This window comes from Haliotis cracherodii, unplaced genomic scaffold (assembly GCF_022045235.1).
Source record: "Haliotis cracherodii isolate W230 unplaced genomic scaffold, xgHalCrac1.p SCAF_10, whole genome shotgun sequence".
Classification (NCBI taxonomy): domain Eukaryota; kingdom Metazoa; phylum Mollusca; class Gastropoda; order Lepetellida; family Haliotidae; genus Haliotis; species Haliotis cracherodii.
In genome coordinates, this window is record NW_027266265.1 from 16,605,911 (window position 1) to 16,626,496 (window position 20,586).

Consider the following 20,586-nt stretch of genomic DNA (forward strand, 5'->3'; position numbering starts at 1 on the left):
ATGATAAGCTATAAGAGTATTTCAGCTTCCTAGAGTGCAGTTCAGTTGCTCCTGGAATGAACCATTTTATGCCCACACAGTTACTTGTCCCGTATTGCACATGCATGGTAAAACCACAGGTTGAATACAGGCTTGTGTTTTGGGTAGCTTTTTCAATCACCTTCAATCTTGCACTTTTCCTTGTTTTTCCAGTTTCATGAAAGCATCCTATCACTGTGACACAGGCATAAACAATGTGTTCTTTTACTGTTAATCGGGGCGGTCGGGTAGCCGAGGGGTTAAAGCGTTCGCTCGTCACGCCGAAGACCCAGGTTCGATTCCCGACATAGGTACAATGTGTGAAGCCTGATCCGAGTACCTGAGTTACCTGTCACACTCAGTACCCACCCAATCCGAGTACCTGAGTTACCTATCCCACTCAGTACCCACCCGATCCGAGTATCTGAGTTATCTGTCCCACTCAGTACCCACCCGATCCGAGTACCTGAGTTACCTATCCCACTCAGTACCCACCCGATCCGAGTACCTGAGTTACCTGTCCCACTCAGTACCCACCCGATCCCACTCAGTACCCACCCGATCCGAGTACCTGAGTTACCTGTCCCACTCAGTACCCACCCGATCCGAGTACCTGAGTTACCTATCCCACTCAGTACCCACCCAATCCGAGTACCTGAGTTACCTATCCCACTCAGTACCCACCCGATCCGAGTGTCTGAGTTACCTGTCCCACTCAATACCCACCCGATCCGAGTACCTGAGTTACCTATCCCACTCAGTACCCACCCAATCCGAGTATCTGAGTTACCTGTCCCACTCAGTACCCACCCGATCCGAGTATCTGAGTTACCTGTCCCACTCAGTACCCACCCGATCCGAGTATCTGAGTTACCTGTCCCACTCAGTACCCACCCGATCCCACTCAGTACCCACCCGATCCAAGTATCTGAGTTACCTGTCCCACTCAGTACCCACCCGATCCGAGTATCTGAGTTACCTGTCCCACTCAGTACCCACCCGATCCGAGTATCTGAGTTACCTGTCCCACTCAGTACCCACCCGATCCGAGTATCTGAGTTACCTGTCCCACTCAGTACCCACCCGATCCCACTCAGTACCCACCCGATCCAAGTATCTGAGTTACCTGTCCCACTCAGTACCCACCCGATCCGAGTATCTGAGTTACCTGTCCCACTCAGTACCCACCCAATCCGAGTACCTGAGTTACCTGTCCCACTCAGTACCCACCCGATCCCACTCAGTACCCACCCGATCCGAGTATCTGAGTTACCTGTCCCACTCAGTACCCACCCGATCCGAGTACCTGAGTTACCTGTCCCACTCAGTACCCACCCGATCCGAGTATCTGAGTTACCTGTCCCACTCAGTACCCACCCGATCCGAGTACCTGAGTTACCTGTCCCACTCAGTACCCACCCGATCCAAGTATCTGAGTTACCTGTCCCACTCAGTACCCACCCGATCCGAGTATCTGAGTTACCTGTCCCACTCAGTACCCACCCGATCCGAGTATCTGAGTTACCTGTCCCACTCAGTACCCACCCGATCCCACTCAGTACCCACCCGATCCGAGTATCTGAGTTACCTATCCCACTCAGTACCCACCTGATCCGAGTATCTGAGTTACCTGTCCCACTCATCACCCACCCGATCCGAGTACCTGAGTTACCTGTCCCACTCAGTACCCACCCGATCCGAGTATCTGAGTTACCTGTCCCACTCAGTACCCACCCAATCCGAGTACCTGAGTTACCTGTCCCACTCAGTACCCACCCGATCCCACTCAGTACCCACCTGATCCGAGTACCTGAGTTACCTATCCCACTCAGTACCCACCCGATCCGAGTACCTGAGTTACCTGTCCCACTCAGTACCCACCCGATCCCACTCAGTACCCACCTGATCCGAGTACCTAAGTTACCTGTCCCACTCAGTACCCACCTGATCCGAGTACCTAAGTTACCTGTCCCACTCAGTACCCACCCGATCCCACTCATCACCCACCCGATCCGAGTATCTGAGTTACCTGTCCCACTCAGTACCCACCCAATCCGAGTACCTGAGTTACCTATCCCACTCAGTACCCACCTGATCCGAGTACCTGAGTTACCTGTCACACTCAGTACCCACCCAATCCGAGTACCTGAGTTACCTATCCCACTCAGTACCCACCCGATCCGAGTACCTGAGTTACCTGTCCCACTCAGTACCCACCCGATCCCACTCAGTACCCACCTGATCCGAGTACCTGAGTTACCTGTCCCACTCAGTACCCACCTGATCCGAGTACCTGAGTTACCTGTCACACTCAGTACCCACCCAATCCGAGTACCTGAGTTACCTATCCCACTCAGTACCCACCCGATCCGAGTACCTGAGTTACCTGTCCCACTCAGTACCCACCCGATCCCACTCAGTACCCACCTGATCCGAGTACCTGAGTTACCTGTCCCACTCAGTACCCACCTGATCCGAGTACCTGAGTTACCTGTCCCACTCAGTACCCACCCGATCCCACTCATCACCCACCCGATCCGAGTACCTGAGTTACCTGTCACACTCAGTACCCACCCGATCCCACTCAGTACCCACCTGATCCGAGTACCTGAGTTACCTGTCCCACTCAGTACCCACCCGATCCCACTCATCACCCACCCGATCCGAGTACCTGAGTTACCTGTCCCACTCAGTACCCACCTGATCCGAGTACCTGAGTTACCTGTCCCACTCAGTACCCACCCGATCCCACTCATCACCCACCCGATCCGAGTACCTGAGTTACCTATCCCACTCAGTACCCACCCCGATAATTTAAACATTCGAAATGAACTTATAGCATACAGAATAGCATTTATGACACCCCCTGTGGGATTAAAAGGCCCTTCTATGGGAAGATGATTGGTAGGTTTGGTAAGATGATGAGTGAGAGCGTGAGCGAGTTTGGTTTTACGCCGCTTTTAGCAATATTCCAGCAATATCACGGCGGGTGACACCAGAAATGTAAACATATTGTACCCAGGCAGGATGATGAATGATATTTGGCTGGATGAAGTATTTTGGAAGACAATGACTTTACTTATTGTTGAGTACTACATGCCTAGATGATGGCTAGAGGACAGGCTGTATGTCAACAGGTGCAGGGTGCAGACACACAAATGTATAGAATGGACGCAGAAATAAATATATATTATGTCCCGAGGGACGCACAATAATATTCACTGAAAAAAAATTCTTGACAAGAAATATATGATCCCTGTAATTATTGTAATTATTAAATTAGTACAGTACACCAGACCATTTCATTTCTTTACAGGACCCTCATTTTGCCTGTGGGGACCCATGAAATTAGTAATTAGAGGTCCTCTGGATCCCTAGTTTTGTAGGTCAAGATAAAACCTAAGATTGTAGGTCAAGATAAGGTACCTATTTAAATTCAAGCAAGGAGTAGTTGGTTAGTTAGATTTGCCTACAAAATCATTAATAGTCTTATGTTAGCAGTGTATTTACTTCAGTGAAATGGATAACACTTGATGTCTGCAGAAGCTGGTAACAGTTTCAGAGCTCTGTCTCTTACAACAATTGTTTACAGAACTTGTATCCTGAAACTTATGTGACATCAAAGTTGTGTCCAAAGTCTGGTGATCACCAATACGTTGTTTCTTAACGCTACGGACAAGGAAGATGTGATGCAGTGTCAGTGGCGGACTACTGGTATCACTCAGGACATCCCTTACGCTATTCTTCCTGTAGGGATGCTGAGGAGATAATTAGCGGAAATAACGCAAGAGAAAGACAACTATTGACGTCGCTCGTCAATCACGGATCCAGTTCGCAGGAAGGAATTTGTGAGAGGATATGACTACTTGTTATGTGTTACACTCGTACAGAATTAGATGATGTAGTCAGTTTTCTGTTCTCATCTGTCTTCTTTTAATCTGAATCTTAGGATGCAATTAGGAATGATTTACATTTGAATTAGAATTTGGTCATCTTATTTGTAATTGTCTTGATCTGAATCTGATGGGGAACGATTACCAACATGATAATATTGGGTCAAATTTATTTCTGTTGGCATGAAGTTAATGCTTGCTGTTCCTGATGGATGGGTAGCCTAGTAGGTAAAGCAGTTGCTTGGTATGCTGAAGACCTGAGTTCAATGCACAACATGGGTACAATGTGTGAAGCCCACCATGATATTACTGAAACATTGGGGGTGGTCGGGTAGCCTAGTGGTTAAAGCGTTCGCTCATCACGCCAAAGACCCAGGTTCAATTCCTCACATGGGTACAATGTGTGAAGCCCATTTCTGGTGTACCCTGCCGTGATGTTGCTGGAATATTGCTAAAAGCGGTGTAAAACCATACCCACTCACTCACTCACTGGAACATTGCTGAAACTAGTGTAAAAACAAATTCATTCATGTCTTGGTGTGCTTTGGTAAGATATTGCTGCAATGTTGCTAGACATACCCTTAGTATATATAACTGTGAAAGAAACAAACAAATACATTTAAATTGAAGAGCCCTTGTGAGATGGTATTCCTGGTGGTTAGAAAATATATGGTGTTCCTCTCTCATCACTGTTGTTTTCAATAGAAAAAAGAGTCCTACTTCCCTCCTTACTTTAAAAAAACTTGTGCCATAGAAACTTTTCAATTTGCAACCTAACCATTCGTCACCTCCTGACCCTTTCCGTAACCCTCATGAAGACTCCTCCCCCTATCAATGAATGTTATGTGTGAAAATAGGACAAAGCAATCAGAATGCGCATATGACTTCAAGTACTTCAATAGCATCTGGAATATATATGATATATTAGGGAAACATACAATTATATTAGCTATGCCTGTAGAGTTGTGTCCCTTGGTCATGCGCATGCATGTGATAAAAATTAACAATCTGCTCCACGTCACACAATCAGGGGACACTGTCATTTCACTACAATACTGTTCAAAGCCTAAATACTCTTTTTTTCCCCTCGTAGTGATGGCTCGACTTTAATATTGATATTTATCGCAATAATGATGCTCGTATGACGATACATACCACTATATTGTGGTTACGTTCTTTCATCTATCATTTGTTGAGGAACTTGCACTAGATTGTATTTTCAGTGAATCATGTCTCCGTATTTATGTCTTTAAATTTGTGATCCATCCCCTCCCTAATAGTTTTGCAATAGTTGTTGTTTCTGAATTCCATAAATTCAATTCAGCTTGTCACTTATGTAAACTTTGCCACCAAGATGAAAATATACATGATTTTGAAAAACGCTGCTAGGCTGGTTTTGAACTGTTCTATTTCTCGGGTATCTCAAAACTGAAGCCTACAAAAAAGTACAAAGCATAAATCATCTTTGTTGTCTTGCTGGAAGCACACTTGGTGGTATAATGGTATTGTGAAATAATTGTTGGATCTATCTCACAATTTGATTAAACTAACTGTCTACAACCCCATGCTTAATGTCTGCAGGGGTGTCTGACTGTAGTCATTAATAAACCGCTTCAGTATGCCATACATATGGCTCAGTTTAAATTTGTTTTATTTTGGGTGTTGCTTCAAATAGCAGACAGTGATTGGCCACAGATGTAGATTTCAAATTGTAGAAAGGAAGTTAAATACTGCCCACTAGTCACATAGAACTAGTTTTTTAATCATGTGATCAGTATGAGGTTATATTGTAGGTGAGGGTGCTTTGTATTGTGGTAAAAGTGCTATTATTGAACAGTGTATAAACATCTTTTCTCGTTTAGTTTGGTTTTTTTTAATTGTTTATAAAAAAAAGTACCTATTACATAAAACTGGCATCCACCAAGGAAAGCCTGTGACATGGAAACAATATTTCACAACTTATCAATACATCTTAGATTTTGTACAGAAAGTAACATAATTCTAACATACTCACACATTCACTCCAGTAATACAAATATACTGCATATAGCACATGTGCATAAACTATTAAAGCTTATATGTTATATTGCAGAGTAGGAAGGTACATGGTCTCAAACATTAAAGTCTACCATAGAACCTTTTTGATTAACATATAGCCTCTCCAATTTCACTTATTAATGTGCTCAAATTAATAGAATTATGTTGGTTCCTTCAGCTCATAACTGTGACACTTAGACAACATGTCACTTTCAGTCAAAGTTCATGGTTGATACAAGGTGATCCACTCAGTGATATGGACCGTGAAGATCCGGGGTAGAATAGGTCTTCAGCAACCCATGCCTGCCATAAAAGGCGACTATGCTTGTCGTAAGAGGCGACTAACGGGATCGGGTGGTCCGGCTTGCTGACTTGGTTGATGCATGTCATTGATCCCAATTGCATGGATCGATGCTCATGTTGTCAGTCACTGGATTGTCTGGTCCACTTACAGACCACCGTCATACAGCTGGAATATTTCTGAGTGCGGCGTTAAACAACAAACAAACTCAGTGACACAAGGTGATCCACTCATTGTTACAAGGTGATCCACTCATTGTTACAAGGTGATCCACTCACTGTTACAAGTGATCCACTCATTGTTACAAGGTGATCCACTCACTGTTACAAGTGATCCACTCATTGTTACAAGGTGATCCACTCATTACAAGGTGATCCACTCACTGTTACAAGGTGATCCACTCATTGTTACAAGGTGATCCACTCATTACAAGGTAAATCCACTCATTGTTTCAAGGTGATCCACTCATTGTTACAAGGTGATCCACTCATTGTTACAAGGTGATCCACTCATTACAAGGTGATCCACTCATTGTTACAAAGTAAATCCACTCATTGTTACAAGGTGATCCACTCATTACAAGGTGATCCACTCATTGTTACAAAGTAAATCCACTCATTGTTACAAGGTGATCCACTCATTACAAGGTGATCCACTCACTGTTACAAGGTGATCCACTCATTGTTACAAGGTGATCCACTCATTACAAGGTAAATCCACTCATTGTTTCAAGGTGATCCACTCATTGTTACAAGGTGATCCACTCATTGTTACAAGGTGATCCACTCATTACAAAGTGATCCACTCATTGTTACAAGGTGATCCACTCATTGTTACAAGGTGATCCACTCATTACAAGGTGATCCACTCATTGTTACAAAGTAAATCCACTCATTGATACAAGGTGATCCACTCATTGTTACAAGGTGATCCACTCATTGTTACAAGGTGATCCACTAATTGTTACAAGGTGAACTGATTCCTCCACTGCAAATATCACAGCATTAATGGATTGTTTTTGGTTTACAGGTGACAGTGGAAGCAACGATGGAGCATCCATTTTTTGTGTTTGGACGAGGCTGGTCTTCGTGCTCGGCAGAAAGGACTCTCCACCGATATGGACTTGAGTGTCACAAATTGTCCGTGGGAGATGTATGTATATCCCTCACTCACAAGGATGTACCCCTCAAGGCTGCAGAAATCAGCCAGCAACAGAGCCAAAGTGAGGCTCGTGAAAGGGAGTCGCCACCAGAAGAGAAAGCACATCAGGGTCAAGGTCACCAAGGCCATACAGTGACCTTTTCAGACACTGTAACAACCACTCATTTACATAGTTCAAGGTCGCCTTCTCACCAGGCGACCTGCCAATCATCAGAATCAGAAGGTGACTCCCATCTCCCCCGAAAACGCCGCTGGTCTGCTCCAGATCAGGTTAGTGTTGACTCTGAATCGGAACAGGAAAGGTCCGAGGACACAAAACCGGAATCCATTGATCAGTGACTTAAATGAATGTTTGGTGTTTACATTATTCATACAGCCATAATCGTGTACAAATCCCTCCTTTGGTAGGCTTGATGGTAGAATCACCAGAGATACTTGTACGTTTGCTGTTGTCAACGGTAACACAGCCCACCACTACTAGTTTCCGTGGAGATGCGGTATCAGGGACACTCCCCTCCAAGCCCGGAGTGGCTGCCAGGGTGAACACACAACAGTAGTAGAGTGCCTTTCTTCAACAGAAGGATATGAATGACACCTGATGATCCTGTGGCAGTTATGCATTGTTTGTTATATCATTTTCAACAATAAGTGGGACAGTTAGGAACGAAGCATATGCCCCGGTAAAAGTCCCTGGTCGATTAGCGCCATAAACCTTATTTGTGAGTTTCAGTTGTAAACTTCTGCAACCAGAAGCTGACTCTCTGTGATATAAGTGTTAAATCTCAACTCACACTCTTGTAACTAAAAATCAATAATTTTTTAGGAATTAGTTTAATATGGCCTATAACAGAATGTTTGGCAGGTGGGTTTTTATCAATACTGATTATTTTTTTAAATTAATTTTTAAAGGTCATGAAAATTGTTAAGAGCCTGCAAAAAAAATAATCTGTAAAAATTACACCCACCTGATATTAGATCGTTATATTTCTGCGCTGTGAAATTGAATTTTGATCTGAGCCTTCCATGCCTGTCTTTACCAGTAGAGTGGTGTGTTAGAACATAGAACACACCTTTACCCAGGAAGGTACATGTTACACTTATTTTTGAAATGATATAATCCTGTTCAGTTCAAAAGTTAAGGGAAAGCTGTCGTCTTCTTTTTGGCTAGAATTGTTGCTTGAATTTTGAAAGCAGATATTGAGATGTTATTTTTGTCTATAAGAGCATGGAAATTGCTAACCAGATATATTCTTGGTAAATGCATTCCCTTAATTTTTGCACATTGTGTTGTTGAATGCCTTCTCAATCTCACAGCAGCTCGTGTCCCAGGGGAGAGAACTCTCGTATGTTTTGTGATATTTACCATTGAATCTTTAAACGTTGACATATCCACGTGTTAATATGGTATCAAAGAATATTTTATGATCATTTTCATCCAGTTTTAGACTATTTTCACTGTTCAATAAACTGTCTAACTGCAAAAACTTTTGAATATATATATACATATATATATATTATACATATATATTTGCAACCTGAAAATCTGAATAGGAAATTGGTATTTTGATGATAGGCATATATTTATGCTTTTGCAGTGCTTTGTGAATGAAATGAATGCTTTTGCTATCTCCGTGTAATAAAGTATGTTAAAGTTTGTTTTAAAAAAAATATTTATGATGAATGTTAAACATAAAATTGAGAAAAAAACAAGTGATTGAAGTCTTCAGTGTATTAGGAACTGTTGGTAATTTCTTTTGTGAAAACAAAACGTTTACTCTATGACCTTGTTTTTGTTTAGTCTCACATTCTTGTCTCAATACTTGTAAATATTCAAGAGAAACACAAACTATTAATGCTGATGTTTTTCAAGGCCTATACTTTTAGATTCTGAGTATTGTTGTCAACTTGTTTAACACCTTAAGTTTCAGGGAATACTTATTTTTAGTGTTTGAAATAGCTACTATTTCATTATGTTATGAGTTCAATACATAGACATTGAATCACAGAATTAGAAATTTCAATAAATGAATTCAAATACTGGTACAGTAATGGCCGAAGAATTTCAATGTCAAAAGTTCTTTCTTTAATCTGGTCGATGCTTTTGAAGCTAAATATGGTTACACAAAATAAGTTTGCAATATGATGATTCCGCCAATAATGTGTTAATGCTGTAGAATAGATGCATTTTCCACTGCCTGTTAAAAGCACAATAGTTGAAGGGAGACAACTCTTTTTCTATCCCCAAAACCAATGAATATTCTGTAGGCCTGCCTTTTTTTCTCATTGCAAGTTTCAGCAACATTCCCCAGCACCATTTAATCAAGTTTCTCATTCTTCAAATATTAGCCTTCTGTATTTGCCTACCAAGCATACATTACACAAACATGACACTAATGTTGGTACTGTTCTCCATAATGCTTTGATGTGTATAGTTACCACACTTTTTTCTCAAGGATTTCAAAGACATGTTATATGATACCTCTGTAATAAATATATGAGTTTCATAGACACGATCTATCATAAGATAATTGGCAGGCACACCTAGTCTAAGATTGTCCTTGTGGCGTCCAAAGTGCCCGCCTACGACATCCGCTTGCCACTCCTTGCTCAAAAGGGTATTACTTCATGCAAATCTGTAAGAAACCTTCCAGCTCCCTCTCACTGCATTTTGTTTATCCAGGAGAGTGTATTTCTTGTTTCGTATGATAGCATGGACCCAAAATAATTTGATGTTTTAAGGATTCTGAAAGATCTGTTGTATTAAATGAAGACTGGTGATAAATGTTATTTGAATGTAAATTCCTTTCAAATTTGCACACACAATCACAAACCTGATCCCACAGTACAGCATATAAACACCCACTCTTAACCCTGAATAACATAGAGAAATAAACCCCTCTGTAATAAAATTTCAGATTTAATCAATAATGTTGGACAGACCCGTATCACATTCATTAATATTTGCCACTATATAAAAGGTTGAAAAAATCTTGCATTTCTATATCTCTATATTTCCCTCATTGCGCTATGGCTGAAATAATGCCGATAAGACATTAGATTTTAACTCACTATATTTTCCAACATGGGCCTAAGACTAGCAGAGAGGTAAGTGACATTCAAAATTTTGTGGTATTTGTACATAGAAATTTGTGCCAAGTTACTAATGTCAAGTACTGTTACGTTTGTCTGTTGGAGTTATCAAGTTCTGTTGCTAATTGTGTCTTTTGTCATATTTAAGTTCATATTGGGACAGGGAACTAGTGCTGCTGTTATGTTTGTGCCTAAAGATTTAGTGTGTAATACATCTACACTTTGTTAGATCCACTTGTCAATAACCTGTGTAGTTGATTGTTCTGTGTAGTTAATGCTTTGGGGGACAGCATACTGTTAGCTGTTACCCCAACTGTGTTATAGTCCTTTGTTTTGTACTGTTAGCAGTGAGAAAATGAAAACATGACCATCAACATGGTTGATTCTTCACAGGTTCTGCATACACTATGTTCCTCCATTGCCTGTGAATAAGTATGGCTGATTTACTGTGCAGTTGCTAAATTGAACCTGTAAATCGAGACAAGGCCTGGTCCACCAAGAGGGAAACCAGTGTTTGCTCAAACCAATGGCAGCTCAGGATATATCGCAAAAACGGCAAAATGTCTCTGGCAGTATGTGCCATTGCCATCTACTCTACACATTTCTTCAATATCAGGCAATTGCAAATTTCATGCAAAAATCCCACCACGAGTAAAGCTCATTTCGCTCCTGTGCGGTAAATCCGCTTCATTTCATTAACTGCCTATCAGCATAGTGGCCATATGTATTCACAGTTGATGGAAGAACGTAGTGATACAAACCTGTTTAGTTTTGACAATTGAATATCAAGTATTCATTAATATGGTTTATACATTTCAATTTTTTTCAATGCCATCATAATTTCAGGGATAGCAGTTATTGTCAGCTCCTCACAGTGCCGTAAACTCTTCCTTCTTAACACCCTGTTATACCAAAGGGAAAGAGCAGTGCAGTGAGGAGTCTATTGTTTGGAAGGTATCACTGTTTTCAGTCAAGTTTGTTTCATATCAATTTCGATATCCATTTCTATTCTGAAATATAGCCACGAGGTGAACTTATATGCCATACTTTTTACAAAACTAAATTGTTACATTATCAAGCAATAACCTGTATATAACTGGAGATTGAATTCCATCTGCAAGTGATACCTTCTTGTGTGTGCAAATATATAGGTAAATGACACTCTCAGGTTCCTTCTTCATCATCCAGGCCCTGCATATTTTATTCAGCCGACTGACATGGATAGAATTAAAACTGTGCACTCACCCACTTACATCACTGGAAACATTACTGACGAAGGGAGCGTCTGCATTGAACCTCAATTTCTGCAACTCGGTCGTGTGGCACACTGAATCAAATGAATCCCGCTATCGCAACAATTACACAATAATAGTTGTCATTTGTCATGTGTACATTTCATATTGTACCAATATACACCCTCAGAGCCGATTCCGTTTCTCACATTTGTCATGGGTCATTCTGAATGGACTATTTTTTGACCATTTATGTGACTCCAAGGTCACTGGGTGCAAGGTTAAGTTGAATAGTTAGTTAAATTGTATACATACTGTATTGGTTCTTAGTAGATATATGTATAGGCGCAATATATAATCCTCACATTTCATCCCAAGGAACATTTGATTTGGATGTGTCACAAATTGTTATGAATTTGCAAATAAGTTTTTGGGGTGCGAATTTGATGGTTTATTGCCAGGGATTCCCTTTGCCGTTAAGTCATTCAACAATCATTTCATAAGTGCTTCGGTATTCATTTTGAACTGTTCGACTCAAAATGTTATATCACCGATATGTGATCACAAGATTCTGTTGTATATGTGTACAGGAATATCATGTATATGTGTAAAGTTGATGGACAGCCCGTGTGTACATATACACTCGTGTTTTGATAAATCTCAACTTGTCGTTTGCAATTGACCTCTCTCTGATTGACATCAACAGCCATTAACATCATGAGTGATTTCATAATCAGTTTTTGAAACAGTAATTGATGACTGATCGTTTTGAAATGGTCCTTTTTCATGATCCATTTTCAGCGATCAATTTTGTGAGGTTAGTTGAATAAAATCAATTTCAGGTTATCGGTTTCATGAGATTGATATAAAGTGATCAATTTCACATGATCAATAATTAATACGTCAATCAGGTGGCCATGCCTTTTTCTGTATTATGAGCAGACAGACTCAGTGATTACCGCTGTATATAGGATCGTATATATAAAGTATTATATATATAATGAGCTATTTTTTGTACATATTTGTTTATTTGCTATGAGCTCCAAAGAAGGCTTGGATCTGGGTAACTCTTGGATGGTGCTCTCACTACTTTCAGGAGAGGCAGTCATGTCAACCCTGGCGTTGACTGTTTGCAAATTTGGACTTAAACTGGCTAGACTAATTCATGACATAGTGAAAAGGTTAATTCAAAAGACTCCACATTTTAAACAGTCAATGTCTGACCTGAGTTTCATTCAGAAGACAGGTTTGAAACAAACACAGATCTTGCATGTCTGGGATTAGGAACCTAGGATTTAAGAAAAGAAATAATAAATGTTTTTAAAAAATGGTTGGAAAAAAAAATTACCTCAGGTTTTACAAAATAAAATAATTGTTTGCTGGACTTGCAGAATGTCCTGAAAAAAATGTCTTCTTTTAAAGAATGTTCAGTTCCTTTCAGAGAAATTATTTTTCTGTTTTGATAAATGACAAAAAATATTTTCCCAGAATATTATATGGCAGCCCCTTTGTGTACAAGTAGTGGACCAGACATTATTCATGGAGAGAGTCCAACCCGTAAGTAATGAAATCCACTTCAAGAACAGGACTCACTGTGATGGTTGAAGAGTATTGGGTAGCCCCATTAATGTTCTTTAATCAGTCGGCATACCAGTTTAATTTCTCACCAGGTACAATGTTGCCAAACATCATGCATTCTCAGCTGTAATCGTATTATTTAGGCCGAAACAGTTTTGGTTCTCTTTCCATCGTCAAACCTCACATCTCAGGTGTGATAGTAAAGATTTTTAAACAAGGGAAGATAACTCTTAATACAATTCAGCAACTTAGCTACATGTTTTCCAAAGTTGAATCAATGCATTGATTTGCTCAAACTTTAAACATAAGCATATTTTTGTGTTATTGTAAGTTGGGTCAGTTTAAGTCCAGATTTGACCCATGGTCAAATTGTTGCACAGAGAGGACCCATGTTGTATGTATGTACCAGGAGTGGGCCACTACACAACAGCGATGTGGTTCGACCAGAGCACTTCAGCAATAGTGGTGTGCAATGTTCATGGACTATGTGTATGTAAGACATTGTGTTTGTCACTCTCATCTTAAGTTTTATCAAATATCTTCAGTACTAAAATGTTTGCACGGGATTTGTCTGTATTAGTGCCACCAAATTATTGCAAACGCATAAGTTTTGCTAATTAATCTGTGTACATTTCTGAAACATATATATATAAACAAATATTCGTAATAGCTATCAGTAACATGATAATAACAATCATATCCCATAGATTTTGAAACGATCTTAAAGATCCCATCTCTAAGTTATTTAATTTAAGTATAAGTTCAAATTCATTCTGTGTTAAAGTTAAATATTTTAGTTGACTTGTGTTATTAGGTGTTATGGAAATAATTTGAAGTGATTTCATTTAAAACATTGATATTTATGACAGAAGGACAAACTATTTGCACAAGATATGCTCAGGTAAATAAGAAAAGCAATGGTTGAAGTATCAGGAAGTAAGATTTCAGTTAGTGGCGGATGAAGAATGCTTATTTGGTGGGAAGATCATCTCCTAATGTTGAATATATTTACTGTTTGGTATGTGTATGGATATGTTGCTGTCGTTTTAAAATTGCTTTGTTTTAAATAATGGTCTAAGTTTAATTCTTAGAGATTTGACAAAACATATGGGATATTTTGTATCTGTCTACCTTTATCAATGTGATTTCTCATTGTATTTGATAATCACTGACAAGGAGAAAAAATATATTATGTTTTACTTGTTATTAAACATTGTTTGACACACAAGATAATGTTTCACTTGTTATTAAACTTTGTTCCGATAACAAAATAACATTTTTTTTGTTATTAAACATTGTTTAACAGACCAGTTATGGTATAACATGTTATTACAATAGCAAACAAAAAACCGTCTGACTTATTGAACAATGTTTGACAAACATAGTGAGGTTTGACTTGTTATTAAGCATTGTTTGTAAAGATATTTTTAAAAGTTGTTTGATGGGTGTTCTTTTGAGCAGTCATAAAATAATTGTAATTATCAAAACTTGAATGGCAATGAACGTGTTTGTAGTCATGTTTATAGTGAAATATATTGCTGTCGTTGAAATTGACAACTATTGTCTTCATTCAGTTGTTCTCTATACTGCGGGGACTGATGTAAGGACTTTTAATGAAACACTATTTTATGGTATAACGAACAAGGGTCTGTGTTGTCACAGTGTCCATTGTTTAGCATGCTAATTGTTATGGAGCTGTGTTTTGTCTGTTACTTGATTGGGATAAGTGATAAAGGGCGGAGTCAATTTCTTGGTCAAAGTCAGCTCCCAGTAACTTTTTAACATGAATAAAGTCTTTCGTTATGACGTTTTAATCTAGTTTTGTGTTGACTCTGTTTAGAGGAGATAGCTGTTATGTATGGCAGTGTAAAGTGTGTAGCTGACAAGTTGGGCGATATGGGTCAGTATGGTCCACCTGATCATGCATCCAAGTTCTGCCCCAGCCATCCAGTTACAGACTGACTGACTGATGGCCCATTCAAGACCCGTCCAAGTACTATCTGTGACAGCAGAGGTATTGTCCACCCAGGTGATCACCCATCCAGGTATTATCCAGTGGATCACCCATCCAGTACTAACCAGGTGATTACCCATCCATGTTCTACCCAGGTGATCACCCATCCAAGTACTACCCAGGTGATCACCTATCCAATTACTATCTGTGACAGCAGAGGGATTGTCCACCAAGGTGATAACCCATCCAGGTATTACCCAGTGGATCACCCATCCAAGTACTACCCAGGTGACTACCCATCCAACTTCTACCCAGGTGATCACCCATCCAAGTACCACCAATGTGATCACCCATCCAAGTACTAACCAGGTGATCACCCATCCAACTTCTACCCAGGTGATCACCCATCCAAGTACTACCCAGGTGATCACCCATCCAACTTCTACCCAGGTGATCACTCATCCAAGTACCACCCAGGTGATCACCCATCCAAGTACCACCCAGGTGATCACCCATCCAACTTCTACCCAGGTGATCACCCATCCAAGTACTACCCAGGTGATCACTCATCCAAGTACCACCCAGGTGACCACCCATCCAAGTATTATCTATACTCTCCTGGCAGCCCATGAACCTGACATATGTTAGCCAGCAACAGCTCTCCAGGAAAATACAACAATCAGTGGTGGTCAGTGTATAGCACATGATGAAACAGATTATGTGTTTTAGTTCCAGTTAGATAGTAAATATGAGATCATTTGTTTATGTGTAGGCTCAGTGCATCACATATATATATAAAATGAATGTTAATATACACTACACAAGGGTATTTCACTGTAAGGAGCAGCAGTTGTAGTGAATACAGAAATCGGACGGAGACCAGCAAAATGTCTGTTTGCTTGTCAGTGAAAATGTTTTTTGTCCAGTTGAACACAGCTGCCTACATGGAACGTTATTGAGCAATAATATTTGAGTAATTTACTTGTAATGTAAGGTAAATCTGTCTATATGCAGGACAAAGTCATATTGGGCTTTATTTCAAGAGTGAGTGAGTGAGTGTTGGTTGCATCCAGCAATATGACAGCCTGTGATTTCATGGGGTCGGACAAACTAGTGGTCAGGAGAGTAAACAACAACACATTTCACAGCTTGTCCAAGGACTCGTCACACTGACCATCCAATCTACATTTAGTTTGGTTCTTTTTTGACCAGGATGGGGTACTGAGGGCCCATTGTGCCTTTGACACTCAACTGGATTACCACGGAAACATTCGGTCTCATAGCCAGATCCCTGCAGTGAGCCAACAAAGGGAGATAATCTGAGATGTCTGCAGTCACATCCTGAATGCTTAAACTTTACTTCTGCTAACAGTACACATCATGAACTTGGAACATGGCAGACCCATGGATTAAGCCAGAGACCCTGTACTGATATACATTCTCTGACACAGCTGATGGAAGAAGATGGTAGTACATTGTAAGTTTGGGTAGACAAAACTTTTAAATCAAAATTCCAAAGCAAATAAAACTAAAAAAATGGTTGCATCAAAATGATATTGCTACAGTACATAAACACTCTATTTCCTTGGAATATTGATATACCGTATTTGCTGTATTAAGTGCCCTGTACAAATAAGCACCCCAGACTAATTTGTAAATATAATCTGTACAAGCGCCTTCCACTAGGCTGAACATTTACATATTTTACAGTAAAGACCATATTTTCTCACTAATATTACAGATTAGGTTACAACAGGGGTTGACATAGATGTCAAAGGCTGATATTTGGCCCCAAGTCTGCAGCAAATGTCAGTAAAAATTCCCTAATTGGAATTCAAAATGTCCCAATTCATGTTATGGCTTTGTAGAGGTAATTTGTACAACCACCCATAAGATCAATAAACTGGAAGAAGCATTGATGGATAGTTTTACATTATCACACTCAATGCAGTGTTAAAATACCCCCAAAGTTTGGAAAATAAAAGCTTTATAAAAAATTAAAAAATTACATTGAACTATTTTAATAATGAAGTCTCATGCTATTTTTATAAATGACAGGTATCCTGGATATGATTTGATGGTATCCACACCATTTCTGTAAAACAAAAGACCAATCTCATTAAAATCAGATCAAAGATATGAGGACATCCCATTTCGGAACACGTCAGAACGACCTTTGATCCAACCAAACAGAGCGTCGCTTACCAGATCATGAAAGTGACAGTCGGAATGTGTTTTCATTATGCAGCCTCGAAATATTTAACAGAGGGTATTCCGAATGACAGTTACGGGTTTTATGATTATATATATACACAATCTAGACCAACTATAAGCTATTCCAGAATGACCTTTTGATCAGTTTAAAAAGAATTAATCGAGAATACGTCAAAATATGTTTCGAAACGTAGTCGCCAGTTTGAAACTAGTGTCGTAAAGCTCGAGAAAGCTGCCTTCTGATTGGCTAATGTCGATTTCTTGTCAGTCATTTCATTGATCGGTCAAAGTTCGCGAAAGGTCGTTCTGACCACAGGACCATGTAACTAATTATAACAATAAAAAAAATAAAAAATCATTGACGAGGCCTTTTTTTATTTTTATTGTTATAAATAGTTACATGGTCCTGTGTTCTGACGAGACCCGTAAAGGGATGTCCTCAGATCTTTGTTTAGCGGTAGCGAGAACTAAGATCAGATTTTCATGAGATTGGTAAAAGACATGAGTACTCTTACAGACTTCATCAGATACTTGAGACAGACCATTTTCCAGATATTGCATTTATATCTTGATAGTTGTGAGTTGTAAATTGTACTAAGGAAGAACTAAAGATTTCAGGTAGAATTATAAGCAATTGTTGAATTATTCATTAAGCTAGGGTGTCAACTCAACACTTCCTAGCAAGAAAAAAATAGTTTCGTTTTAGAATTAGTTTTATTCTTCCAAAAACATAACTGACATTTGACCAGCTATGTAGTAACTCTCTAAATAACAAAATCATATTAAATCTATCAATCCTTCATCATGAGGAACTAAAATATGTTATTGTTTGCAATGATTATCTAAGTGAATGTTGCAGGCCAAAGGTTAAAAACAAACATGGTTGCTCTAAGAGTGACTGAAGGATTGCTTACACAACAGTTAGCCATTTGTCAGACAGACCGGCTTTACACCACTTTCAGCAATATTCATCACAATATCATCGTGGGATACACCAGAATTGAGCTTCATACATTGTACAGTCAAACATTGTTGTGTAAAAGCTGAAGGAACCTGTTATTGCTCAATTATATATATTTTTTAGATAAATAAATATAATGAACTGTATTCTATGGACACTTGTCTGCAAAGAAATGGCACATTGTTTTACAGAACCCTCTCCACACACAGACACATTCATTTATGTTTACTGTCATTCATTCATCACATGCATGATCAGGGGGCACGGGTGGCCCAGTCGTCTAAAGCGCTGCGATTCGCTGTGCAGAGTTGCGTCCCGTGGGAACGCCAGAATCCTATGATTGTGGGTTCGAATCCCGGTTCGCCCTGATTATGTTTCTAGGTTTGTCAGCACCATTCCCATGCTCGTGGGTTTCACCGAAGTGGTAAACGTCTGAGACCTGCATCACTTTGGGCTTTCCTCCAACACTAAGCTGACACGCTGCGATATAACTGAAATACTGTTAAAAGTGGCGTTAAACCCAACTCACTCACTCACTCACATGCATGACCACTTAGCCTCACCTCCTGTATCACAAATGAGCTGTACTGATATTACTAAAATGACTGATATTACTTTTTAGTTTAATGCTTATACATGTTGTATTAAATTTAGGATATTTATTTGGTTGTTTAAACAATAATAATCACAAATCCACAGTAAATGTATGTCGCAGGTCCAAAGACGGTGATATTGTGAACTCTGTTTGTACAAACTTTTCATCCGGAGAAGTAGAGGATAAATACCATATCTTACTTATATGTGAAACGTATTCCCATTTAAGGTCTAAATTTAACCCCATGTTGCAAGGTATTTTTAAAAACCGTCAGTTAATGATAAATCTGCTAAACTCTGAAAATCCGGATATGATCGATGCTGTTTCTGTTAATATCCAATCTGCATTGTACTATGCGCCTTGATGCCTAAATTACTGAATAAACTGTCAGTCTGAATCCCTAGTACCGTGTATTCATTTCTAAACACACATATATCCAAATGGATAGAATACTCTATCCAGTAATAAAATACTATCCTTGAAATATGATCCAAAGCTCCCAAACATCCAAAGATGTTTTCTTTCAGAATCACAGTTGAGAATAGACATATGTTTATCCTTCGAAGAACATTCCTGGAGTGACCACAGGCCTTCTGGGGTGTCCAGTAAACAGTTCAGCTGAGTTCCCAAGCTGACATCAAGACAAAAGGGCTTGAGTGGGGAAAGGGCGAAGGCTATTGTGTTAGTGCACAGTGTGTGAATTTTGAAAACTAACTATCCAGTATAAGTATGCATTAATATAAGGGCTGTGACTGATAGTGTAATGTTTAAGGTAGACTGAACAATAAAATAAGATAACTAACCCTGTGAATTAAAAAGCATTTAAATATGTATAAAAATTATACGTAACATGTAAAATACAAGAGTAAGTTGGGTTTAACGCCGCTTTTAACAGTATTTCAGTCATATCACGGCGTGTCAGCTTAATGTGGGAGGAAAGCCCGAAGAGATTCAGGTCTCAGACGTTTACCACTTCGGTGAAACCCACGAGCACGGGTATGGTGCTGACAAACCTAGAAACATAATCGGGGCAAACTGGGATTCGAACCAACCATCATAGGTTTCTGGTGTGCCCAAGGGACGCAACTCTGCACGGCGAATCGCGGCGCCTTAGACGACTGGGCCAGCCGTGCTCCCTGTAAAATACAAGAAATATGCTTGTCGTAAGAGGCGACTAACGGGATCGGGTGGTCAGGTTCGTTGACTTGGTATGATGCATGTCATCGTATCAGTGCTCTTGATATTGATCACTGGATTTTCTAGTCCAGACTCGATTATTTACAGACCAGCATCATATAGCAGGAATATTGCTGAGTTTGGCGTTAAACAACAAACAAACAAACAAACAAAACAAATATCTGTTTTAATCAAAGGCTGCTCCTCAATCTTTCAGTTTATTCATTGTTTTTAAAGGAATTTTTATAAACATTAGATACAAAATATACACAAACAAAGTTCTTTTAAAGTATATACGGAGTCAATAAACCAGGTGTATGCACGAAGACTTTAAATCGTTTTCCGTTTAACTTACAGTTCATGTTTTTCGGTGAAA

General features: G+C 39.6%; 1 protein-coding gene across 1 annotated transcript in view; it reads left to right on the top strand.

Moving 5' to 3' along the window:
• Window positions 1–15,124, top strand: part of LOC139454136 (ataxin-1-like) — a 114,379-nt gene extending 99,255 nt beyond the window's left edge. Inside the window, exon 4 of the mRNA XM_071235661.1 lies at window positions 7,279–15,124. Coding sequence (XP_071091762.1) covers window positions 7,279–7,749 — 471 coding nt within the window. The 3' untranslated portion in view covers window positions 7,750–15,124. The remainder of the gene's footprint in view (window positions 1–7,278) is intronic.
• Window positions 15,125–20,586: the final 5,462 nt, after the last annotated feature.